We start from the raw sequence: 12,366 nt of genomic DNA on the forward strand, positions 1-12,366 counted from the left end.
GGACTGCCTGCCCCTTGCTACAGGGGAGTTCACGGAAGGAGAGCGAGCTACTAGGAACGCCGGGCCGGGCTGAACCTATGTTGTGTCGAAAGGGTCTATCTCTCCTGGGATTTCTTTCACGGCTTGGATCAATTCTTCAAGGACGGTAACTAGAGGCATATGGTTCGCTATCTGGTGCTTACTGAGTGATACTACATTATACATTGTCTCTAGATGGGATCTCTCCATGGTTACAAAGCCGATTTTTTTGCTTCCAACTTGTCACCTATCTGGCACCACTAGATTCAGCCCTCACCACTGGACCTCTACATCCCAACAACTAATCCATCCAATGTGGTGCCTTTTTTTCTACTCTTTATATGTGAGACTGTTTCTATCAGGAACTCTCTAATTACCTTGCTGGTTTTTTGATCACTGCCATTGGGACTGTGCAATTAATCATACAGCCTTTACAGGCTTTTCATCTATTAGTTACTACATACCCCATGCTACTAGCCCCTTTTCATACAACCCGGGTTGATGATTATCCCATTGTGTTTAGCCTTGATTTTAATTATGTTTTTATTCATGCTATGTCACACCTATTCACACCTGTTTTTGTTAGCATTGGCATACGTGCCTTAATAAAGTTTATACAGTTTTTGATTTTCAATCACCTGGTGTCCCTAGTTGACTCCTTTCTGAGGGGAACCTCCTGTCTCCCTATTTTTGTAGTTTCACTTTTGCTTGGTCAACGGCCACCCACTGGTGTATGTGAAGGGGCTGACGCCTCTTCCTTGTCATACTCAGGTATTACCCACTTGCGGCCTATTTGGGAATCTGTTACAGTTTAGTTTCTAGGATAGGAAAGAGTCAGTGCCCTGGTAATTGAGAGGGACTGTGCCTATTGCTAGTCATATGGTTCCCAAATGGAACAAGTACAGAAGTGTTTAGTTAGTTAGATTGGCAGGTTGTTCTGTTTGTCTGTTAATGGAACACAACAGGACGTCGAGTCAAGCGTGCCCTTAGGGGGCCAGATGCATCAGAAGTCTCTACGGGAACAATAGTGTTAGAGATTCTGCAGGTGAGAAAGTAGCCTCTGTGGACAGGGCAGTCTCACTGTGAGTATATAGGATGTAGAGTTACTACATGCTCACCCTTTTCCTTTACAGGCTTGTAGGGACCTTTCGTGCCTTTGAAAGGTTACCTATTGTCTATTTCATGTATATATGTACAAATGTTATTTGTAGCATAGTTAGTCAGGATGTTTAACCTCTTCCTGTCAAACATATTTTTGTTTGGTGGGGGGTGCATTAATATAATGCACTTGGAGAAACTCTGTGTAAATTTGTAAATTTTGTACAGCAGATGTCTATATATTTTTTCACGTAATTTATTGTATCTACTTGTCACATATGGGGTATGCCCCATGGCCCTGTACATACTGTATGTTATTTCCCTTTTCCAAGTTTGTGGGATACTCCATGTAATTTTGTACAGGTATTTTTGTAGGGACAGATGCCCAGAGCCAGTGAGGATATGGCTCAGTTTGGCAGGGGGTGGGTGTAACAACCTCCTAGGTAGGTTCTGGAAGAGAGAATATCATTTTGGATCTTTCTGCTTTCCGGGAGGGATTGCCAGGTAAATGTATATTGCTCTCTGCCTACCAGAGGAGCAGGATCTGCTAGTAAGGTCTGCTCATGGTGCTCAGGTGCAGCTCAGTTTGTCTGAGGTGTTTCACACTGGTCCAATAGGGAGGCATATTGGACAGTGGGAGGAAACCTGACAAATGAGTGCACAGGCATTTGGTACAGCACTGGTGATTGGCAGAGGAATGTGCCTCAGTGCATGCTGGGATACTGTGTAAACGCCAAGGGTACATGTGTTTGGGGTCTTTCAGCTAGAGAGCAGCATCCCGGAGGGAGGAGGCGGCTGCCCCTCCTCTGTAGAAGTTGCCATGCGACCTCAGGGGGTCGACCTGAGGTCCTGAGAGTCAGAGAGGAGCTGAACCCATATGTCCTGCAGAGGTGACTGGAAGGGAGACACTGGAAAGGATCTGATTCTGCCTACAGTGAGTACAGATCTGTGCCATGGGGCCTGTCCTGAGAGGGCCATCCCTTCAGCTAGAAGAGTCAGTGGACAGGTGTCAGTCAAGGGGATGCTAGAGAGTGTCCTGAAGATAAATTGTAGTTGCATCAAGTCTGCTGCTAGAGAGAGCAAGAAGACTTAATTCCTTCATACAAGTGGCAATATGGTTCAAGCAGTGTGTCTGTTTTCACAAATAACCGGTTGAGGCCAAGCTAGAGTTGTCCTTATGATCTGCAAATAGTTCAAGTTGGAGTATCCCACTATTCCCTACTCCCATCCAAGTTCCACAATAAATATAAAAACAAAGCCCCTTGACTGTTTATTGAGTAACAAGCCACTGGGAGTAAGGATGGATGTGTGAACTGTCCCTAAGTGACTGTCTGTAGGTAATCAGAGGAGACCCAAGAAGTCATCACACAGCAAGCCCTATGGGGACAGTGCTACATTGCCATACCTGGAATTCATCTTTAAGAGCATCAATATGTGTGGGCCAATGATAAAAAAAAAAAATGACCCGATGCTCAGGACTCACATATAAAATGTATATCAACTGGCCAACCTATCTGAATAATTTGAATATACCTGTATCGGATTGTGAACTTTCAGGTAATGTGACATTTTCAGCATCAGAAATGATCTTCTTCATCACAGGGATCTGACTGCCTCCCTGTGTCACTCTTTTCAGTCACAATGTCTGATGTAATGACTTGAGATGTACTTTTATCTTCTGATATAATATCTTTATTGATGTTCTGTGCTCCGGAATCAGAATCCTGTACATTATATTCTTTGCTTCCAGTGTCAGCCAATATTGTTTCAGTGGATGGATCCTGCAGCTTATCATCTGATTCATTCTGTGTTATGTTCCCCAAGCACCCTTGGATATTGTCAGTGGGAGACTTTTCTTTGGAATTCTCGAAATTCTCCATCATCACCTCGCCTGATTTTTGTTGGGTTGTGACGCACTCTGGACAAACTTCTGATAAGTGCTCATTATCAGCTGTCTCTGGATTCTTTCGAGTTGCACTTGGTAAATTGTTTGTAATCCTGGATTCTCCATCTATTGTGTCTTCAGAGTCCGGCTGACTTGTATTGTCTGCTCCTGTGCAAGCTTCTTCGTCTGTGATCATCTCAGTATTGTGTTCGGAATCTTTTGCTGGAAGGTCTGTTGTCTCTCTTTGTGTTGGAGTTTCATTGTTCCCCTCTTTTATGGCTTTTGACATCTTATCATCTACAGCTTCAGAACTTTGCATTGAAGATTTTTCATTGACATTCTGGGTTACGTTGTCTGAACTACTTTCTTTCAAATTGCTTTCTGTTGTGTTTTCCACTTCCTTGTGTTCTGTTACCTCTAGTGCATCTTTCTTTGTTGTGCTTTCCATAATGTCATTTGCTGATCCTTCAGGTTGTTTGTCATGTTCCTCATCAGGAACATCTTGAGATGGGTCAGTTTGCACCTCCTCAGATGAAGCACATGAGTTGCCATCTGTGGAGGAATCCTGGGTGTCACTTATCATAGAAGACTGGGAGCCATTCTTACTCTTCTCCTTTCCTTGTGGGGAAATACTCACTCCTGGGTCTACTGAAGCCATGAAAAAGGAATTTGTACAACTTACAGGAGATGAGATCATCAGAGAGTTCCTTTTACTGAAATTGAGAATTGAACACTTAATATTAGATTACATAGAAAATAATATTTTTAATTACAAATCATTGGTAAAGTATCTCAAATTAATTCACATATTGTTTTTGTATTCTTAAAGAAAACCTTTGCTGGAAAAAATAAAAGGGATGCCAAAATATTAGTTACCTATCTGTCTCTGGATTTAATACTTTGAGCCACTGGAACATACATTGAGTAGTAAGTGAATAGTGAATAACACCCTTGTTTTAGGTCAGTGACTCAGAAAGTATTGACGCCACTGGATCAGCATGACAGCCAGACAGGTAATATATCAGAAGAGGTTGGCACTAGCAGGCTATATATTTTTTTTTTTTCAAAATAGGTTTAGTTTAATCGATTTGTAATTATAATATATATAGTTCAATTATTTATTTATTACAGGCTTTTTTACAGCGCTGACAAGTTATACAGCACTGTACATAAATCCCTGTCCCCAAGAAACTTACAATCTGAGGTACTCATCTCATATGCATACATACTGAGGCCAGTTTAGGCAGCTGTCAGTCAACCTATTAGTATGTTTTTAGAGTGTGGGAGGACACCTATGCACGCAAACTCCATGCAGATAGTGTCTTGACTAGGATTCAAACCAAGGACCCAAGTGCTGCAAGGCAGAAGTGTAAACCATTAAGCCTGTGTAAGTAATTGCCAGTCTACTTACCTGTCAAAATTTAACAGTGTAATTTGTTTTACCAGCTAAAAGAAGTACTTATGTCACCAGTTAATTCAATGTCATATGCACTTTTTAATAGGTTTCCTAGAAAAAGTAAGATGTTAACTTTTGTCATGACCCCTTCAAATAAAAAATGTAAGCAAGTTGCTAATTGTAACCCTGATGTAAAAAAAGAAAAATTACACCTGCTGTAAGTCTAGGTTCACATCTATGCATGTGGAGTTGATGCGTTTTGGGGTGCATTTTCCACATGTTTTTGATGTGTTTTTTATGCTTCCTGTGTTTTTTTGGGGTAGGAGGAGTAGACTGGTTGTTAAGCACAAAACCCAATCGAAAACGCATGTACATGCATTTTTGTATTTTTTTTATGCGGTTATATTAAAGTCTATGGAGCCCAAAATGCACTATTCTACCGTTCTGCATGTAAAAAAGTCCCCGGACCTTTCTAAAATATGAATTGCAATGAACTGCAAAGATGTGAATTGGACCTATATGAAATAAGGTTAAATGGATTGTAGTGCATTTCTGCAGATCTGCAAACACACTAAAAATGCATAGATATGAGCCTAACCTAAAAGAAAAGCATGCATGCCCACTATTCCTGCTGCACACACTGCTGGGCGCAGTTCCATTTAGTAGAATTTATCCCCCAAAGTCTGTTAGGAAACCAAAATTCTTTCCAAGTTGATCTCCTGGGTCCCCTGCATCTCTCACTGGTTCCTTTTGCTGACCTCCACTTCACTACAGGACACTAAACTTGAACAGGGAGGCGTGTGCATCATGGGAACTGGCAAGGATGAGTATACATTCTGTTCTGAAAATGTGAGTCAGTGAGGGAAATCTCCTCTAAAGTATTTGTCACTGGAGTGATTATTCTCATTGAAATATTGCTCCTCCATTCCAGTTCTGGTGACAATTTCAAATTTGGGTTTTTCTCTCACTTTTGATCTTGGAGACAATGGGCTTTCAAAGGGAAGTTAAAGTTACCTAGGAAAAATAATTTAGGGGTGACCCCTACAGGAGAGAGCCTAAGTGGGCACTTGCATAACCCAGGAAGAAGGAAAATATTTTCAGCCGTTTTTATTTTTTAGCGTTTTTGAGCACATATACAAGCACTCTATAAAGATATTTCAAGCATTTTACATGTGGATTCAAGCTTCGGGCATTAAGGTTTAGCCAATGGAAAACACTAGGGGGTGAAGACCAGTTCTTACAGGCTCAAAAATTCCTGCAATACGCCTAAAGAAAAGCTTAATTCAAGTTTTTTTAAGCATTTCCATTGAAGTCTATGGGGCCAAAAGCACTTAAATCTGAAAAAGTAGCTCATCAGCACTCATTTGTGAACGCTCATCATTGTAACACACGGGATTTTGAATACTGAGCATTTTGGAGTTTTGAACTACAAAACGCTCAGGTGGGAATGGAGCTTAAGGGCCTGTTCACAACAGCAAGCTGCAATAAACACACGGTGGCTGGTGTGCGCTGTGTGACACAGTACTGATGCACCATTCCTGATGCGTCGCACTGTTCAATTTTTCTGTCACAAAACATTATTGAAATGTTACTAGTGCCTGAGTACCTTGGGATTTAGGATCCCTGTGATGTAGGGGAAACCAGAAGAACTCAGCCTATGAAGTTTGTTGGCTTGTCTTGGAGGAAGGAACTCCTCTCCAGAGACTGTGCTTATGTTATTAGAGGATTTTGGTGTCACAAGTTGAGGGCTCCGACTACTTGTAAGTGAGAAGAGACATGAAGTCACTGGGAGTGAGACTGTTAGTCCTGACTGTATGGGAAAGTGGACCTTTCACATGGTTCCATACAGGTCCATTTGAATGCACAGCAAACACATCTCAAACACCCATGTACACTAGCCATAAACTAGGTCTATACTAGAGTATACCTGTTGTACAAATAATATTCTACATAAACATCTATCACATTGCCATATTGTTTACTGTAATAAAAATATACCTTTTAACACCTTTAATGACAAAGACTTTGTTAGAATGCTGCTTCTCCAGTTTGCTCATCACATCATATAGCTCATGGTTTAGCTGCAGGTAAGATTATAAGATCAGTGTATTGATTAAAAGCAGTAATAATTTATAACAGTGCAAAATGCATTGATAAACAACAAGCCATAACAACCAGTTACGGACCCCCTTTATAAATCACAATTTCACCCTCACATTGGGGTTCGTTTACTATACCTGGAGAGTGAAAAACCTGGTGCAGCTGGGCATGGTAGCCAATCAGCTTCTAACTTCAGCTTGTTCAATTACGCTTTGACAAAAAATCATGGAAGCAAAATGGTTTCTCTGGAGCTCTGCACCAGATTTTGCACTCTCCAGTTTTAGTAAATCAACCCTTGTATGTCTTCGTCAGCCAGACTGAACTTAAATGGCAACAACTTCTACTTCTTATAAGTTTTTGGCATATCCTATTGTATTACTTTTCTGGCCTTTTTTCAATAAAGAGTTTTATTCTTGAAGCATTTTTTTAGTTTTGAATAGAATGTGAAAATGTTAGAATCATTATCATCTTCTCTGTGCCCACTGATAATTCCCCACCTTTTCTGTTTCTGACCATTGTCATTGCGTGATTGGAGATCCAAACTTTTATAGTTATCACTGCAACTGGCATAGAGGGATAATCATCTTATGGAGTAACCTATTACATTTCAGAATTCCAAAACCTTGGAGAGATTTCAAAGGACAGAAAATGAGGAGAAAGCTCCCCACGGGACCTAGATGGGGAAACAACTAACATGGGTTTTAACCACCAGGTTTTTTTCCTACTCTATGCAAAATCAAAACGATTTGGGCTTTAAATATATGGTAATTTTAAAAAGTCGCCTGCAAGTGTAGCACCCTCTAGCTAGTGTGCTAGTGTACATAGTTGTTAGTGTAAGTAAATTGGCCTGGCTGAGAGCCAGGAGAGCCAGGCCTGGGTTGAATCTGGGTCAGGGATGAGTGACTCAGGGAGGCTGGATGGCTCATCAAGTAGCACCTCTGGTAACTCCCCCTGCTCTCTGGAACCTTGGAGAAGCTTCCAGAAGTAGAGGAGGGGGTCTAGGAGGATCTGCTTGGAGTATTGATGAGGGCCCCAGCCAGTCCCCAGCAGATGGGCTTGCAGGGGGCGGGCACCTCTTAAATACTCTGGGGTCATGCCAGCAAGAGGCATTCTGGTGAAAGATAGAGAAGGAGTGCAGAGGAGGGTGTCATTGGCCCTTGAGGGTGCCACCTAGTCTGGGGGGGTTGAACTCGGGCCTGGGGCTCGATTGCTGGAGGGACACTCTAAAACACACAGAGGAAATCCTTCCTGGAGGCACAGGAGCAAGTGTGAGGGCAGCAGGAGAAGGTCTTCACGCCCAGGAGTTCTCCAGGAGATGTCAGCCAGTTGAGCTGGTGAGTGTGCAGTCTGGGAGGACTGTGTAAAGCGTATTAGTCTGGGAGGCCTGTGAAGAAATTAGCCAGGAGGGCTAGTGAGAGGGGCAGCTGCATCCAGGAGGGCTGGCCATGCCTGAAGAGGTGGTGCTTGGATCAGTAGTCACAGGGATGTAAGCTGGACACTGGACTTTGCTACACAACCAAAGGGGCCCGCAGTCCGAGCTGAGTCTGTGATTTTTCTGCAAGCAAGTGAAATGCTGGAGGAAGAGAAAGGAGTGTATATAGACCCGGGGTCCTCAATAGGCGGACTCCGGGCCTCCTCCGGACCCACACAGACTTCAATCTGGACCGCCGAAGCGGTCTCCTTCCTTCTGTTATCAGCGGGGGTCAGAATGGAGAGGATCGGAGTGGCTGTGTGTTACACTGGCAGCGCCGCATGATTACAAAAAACTGAGTTCTTCTGCTTACCTGGCGGAGAGGATGTCCTACAAAGTCCCGGCTCTTACCTATGATAGACAGAACACTGGGGACGTCTATCATAGGAGCCGGTGTCCAGGAGGCGGGACTTCGAATGACATCCTCTCCGCCGGTAAGCAGAAGAACTCGGCTTTTTGTAATCATGCGGCGCTGCCAGTGTAAGACACAGCCACTCCGATCCTCTCCATTCTGCCCTCCCCCCCCCCCCCCCGCTGATGTCACTGGTCACTCTTCATTAATGGGGACACGCACATGGTCACTCTTCATTAATGGGGACACGCACAATTTTCACTCTTCATTAATGGGGACACGCACATGGTCGCTCTGCATTAATGGGGGCACGCACAATGGTCACTCTGCATTCATAGGGACACGCACAATGGTCACTCTTCATTAATAGGGACACGCACAATGGTCACACTTCATTAATGGGGACACGCACAATGATCACTCTTCATTCATGGGGACACGCACAATGGTCACTCTGCATTAATGGGGACACGCACATGGTCGCTCTGCATTAATGGGGACACGCACATGGTCGCTCTTCATTAATGGGGACACGCACATGGTCGCTCTGCATTAATGGGGACACGCACAATGGTCGCTCTGCATTAATGGGGGCACGCACAATGGTCACTCTTCATTAATGGGGACACGCACATGGTCACTCTGCATTAATGGGGACACGCACATGGTCACTCTGCATTAATTGGGACACGCACATGGTCACTCTTCATTAATGGGGACACGCACATGGTCGCTCTTCATTAATGGGAACACGCACATGGTCGCTCTGCATTAATGGGGACACGCACATGGTCGCTCTGCATTAATGGGGACACGCACAATGGTCGCTCTGCATTAATGGGGGCACGCACAATGGTCGCTCTGCATTAATGGGGACACGCACAATGGTCGCTCTGCATTAATGGGGACACGCACAATGGTCGCTCTGCATTAATGGGGGCACGCACAATGGTCACTCTTCATTAATGGGGGCACGCACAATGGTCACTCTGCATTGGATGGGGGCAAGTTTTGGGGAATGCCTTTTTTTGTTGTTGGCGTTCTGTATTTGGAATTTGACGGTCACTTTTCCGGACCTCGGACTGAATGGAAAATTTGTAAGTGGATCTTTCAAGTTTACATTTGAGTACCCCTGATATAGACTGTGTATATGAAAGTTGCCCCTGAAGTTTTCTGAAGTCAAGTGGGCATCCCAAAATACCCCTACACCCCATCCAAGTTTTATCCCCTCAATAAAATACAAGAACAAGCCCCGGACTGTTTCCTAACTTGTGTGCTGGTGGAAATTCAGCGTGCCTGGCTATGCCGGGTGGGGGATCCCAATTCACCAGTGGCTCCTACATGGGGTGCAATACACAAGCAATTAACAAGAAAATGACAGTAACTAAGTATGAAAGTAAAAATCAGGAAGAGTTTGAGATACTACTTATGACTTTGCTAATGTTTTTGGGTCTAGCTAGAGATTGGCAGATATTTCTGCTTGTAGTGACCTGTATGCATTAAAATAAAACTCTTCTATACCTGATACCTGACACTGCTCTGGATTCAGATACAGAATTCTCTGGAACCAATACCTTACTCATCTCCTTATAGAAGACATCTCTTAAGTTAGATATGTTCTGGAAAATGGTCACATAGCATCCAATTCGACTGCAAAAAACAAAACAAAAAAAACAAAAAAGAGGCATTAAAGTAGAACTTTAACATAACTACACACTTAATCCCCCTGGAATGTCACACAAATACCTGTAGATCCACCTAATGCAGCTTTGTGTAATGGTGGGTAGTGAAGCTGCACTGCTGCAGGTTTTTAGAGCAGCATTGTCGCTCTCATGTAGGCTTTGTATGCTTGCACTATAGTGGGATGTAAACATGATGTAGGGGGTGTGGCTATCAGCACAGTCACTGTTGATTCACAAACCAGTAGCTTGTCAATCAGCAATTTGCCACACCTAACCCTGCAATCTGCTTTCTGAATTGACATCGCTGCTGCTATTGCTAAAATCCTTCCACTGTGAACTGCAGTCTGTGTAAGGGGGGGCATGTGAGACACATATAAAGGAGGATTTGGCTCAGTCAGGGAAGGTATAGAAAGTTTTTTTTCTTAACATTATGAGGCTTGTGCATCACGTAGTAACTATCATACAGAAGCCTATAGGCCCCTTTCACATGGGCAGATACAGTTTTGCTCAGCAGCAGTGCTGAGGAGGCTGTCATTGGCCCTTTGCTCAATTGCTGGAGGGACACTCTAAAACACACAGAGGAAATCCTTCCTGCAGGCACAGGAGCAAATGTGAGGGCAGCAGGAGCAGGTCTGCACGCCCAGGAGTTCTCCAGGAGATTACTGTTTACTGATCCACCACTGAGCTGAGCAGAGCTGCCAGATGACAGGTCCATGTCCGCTCCCTTATGCAGAGCAGACATAGACACAGCCCACTCTGCTCTATTGGCAGTTGGATGCAAACAGTCCGGCTGCCCGTTTACACCCAGCTGCCCTCCCACAAATTTATGTACATCGACTGCCCATAGAGGAGAATGGAGGGTCGGATTGGGTCTGCCTGAAAAACAGACAGGTGGACCCGATCAGATGGCCCATGTGAAAGGGGCCTTAGTTGAAAAGATGAACATATCGATATATGCTGTAACCAACTGCAAATAATCAGTTTAAACCTAATGCAAAAAAACGTATATATTATGTTATCAATCACAGTGGTTCCTGTCATTTAGAACTGAATGGTGTCCATATTACAATGAGCAAACTGTGAAAACGACAGTGTATTTAGGTACAGTTGTGGTTGACATCACAGTAACAAAAACACAAACATAATTGATATACATTTATGTATCATTATTCAATTTTGTAATTAAATAAAATATGCATGCACTATTTCTTAAAGTATGCACAGTTTGGCAAGGATATTAGTTCAGACATATATAAATATTAACAGCTGACAAAACTCAACTCAAATACTGTATATAAAACGAAATGTTTTTACTTTTTAAACCACTAGATGTCAGCAGTAGATTTGTTTAAAAGCAAATGTTTCTATCATACTCTGAAAGAGTGCAGCACATGTGTAACACATACAGAAAATTAAAATAAATAGATTGATAATTAAATCAAATAAAGTGAATTAATTCTAGTGCAAAATAAATAGATTGATAATTAAATAAATTAAAGTGCATCAATATCAGTGCCTATTAAATACCAACATATAAATCTGCAAGATAAAACAAAGTGAAAAAATGCTCTAACACTATTGTTTAGCAATCAAAGGTCCAATGAATGAGTCCATAAAAAGTGAAAACTTCCATGATGAGAATGACTCTCAACCATAGGTATGCACACCCCAAAGCTCAAACACACATGTGTGTGTGTGCTTGTGTATATATACTGACAGCGTCAGTAGAGCAATGGACTGTGTCATTAGGGCAGTGGACTATGTCAGTAGTTTTTTTTATTATTTTATTTTTTATTATTTTATACAATGTTATTTAAAAAAAAAAATTTTTAATAATTTTTTTTAGGAGCCCTGTTAGGGGGCTTTGGTGAAATATCAGGGGTCTAAACAGGGGGAACCTGTTAATCCTGTGCACACGCCTATGCTCGCAACAAAAGTAATCATCCACTATGCAAAAAGATAAAGTGCTGGTGTTCCTCCACCCTTATACACTCACCAGAAATAAGATATATATACTCAGCGGCCACTTTATTAGGTACACCTGTTTAATTGCTTGGTAACGCAAATTGCTAATCAGCCAATCATATGGCAGCGACTCAATGCATTTAAGCATCTAGACATAGTGAACTCAAGTTCAAATTGAGCATCAGAATGGGGAAGAAAGGGGATATCAGTGACTTTGAACGTGGCATGGTTGTTGGTGCCAGACGGGCTGGTCTGAGTATTTCAAAAACTGCTGATCTACCGGGATTTTTACGCAAGAACCATCTCTAGGGTTTACAGAGAAAAGTCAGAAAAAGAGAAAACATCCAGTGAGCGGCAGTTGCGTGGCGGAAAATGCCTTGTTGATGGCAGAGTTCAGAG

General features: G+C 42.7%; 1 protein-coding gene across 1 annotated transcript in view; it reads right to left on the bottom strand.

Annotated features, from left to right (window-relative positions):
- Nucleotides 1-2,655: 2,655 nt before the first annotated feature.
- BIN2 (bridging integrator 2) overlaps nt 2,656-12,366 on the bottom strand; it is a 72,416-nt gene continuing 62,705 nt past the window's right edge. Inside the window, exons 8-10 of the mRNA XM_082247813.1 lie at nt 9,895-9,970; nt 6,396-6,478; nt 2,656-3,714 (exon numbers count right to left, since the gene is read on the bottom strand). Coding sequence (XP_082103939.1) covers nt 2,694-3,714; nt 6,396-6,478; nt 9,895-9,970 — 1,180 coding nt within the window. The 3' untranslated portion in view covers nt 2,656-2,693. The remainder of the gene's footprint in view (nt 3,715-6,395; nt 6,479-9,894; nt 9,971-12,366) is intronic.

Source organism: Pelophylax lessonae, assembly GCF_965119305.1.
Source record: "Pelophylax lessonae genome assembly, chromosome: 2".
Lineage (NCBI taxonomy): Eukaryota > Metazoa > Chordata > Amphibia > Anura > Ranidae > Pelophylax > Pelophylax lessonae.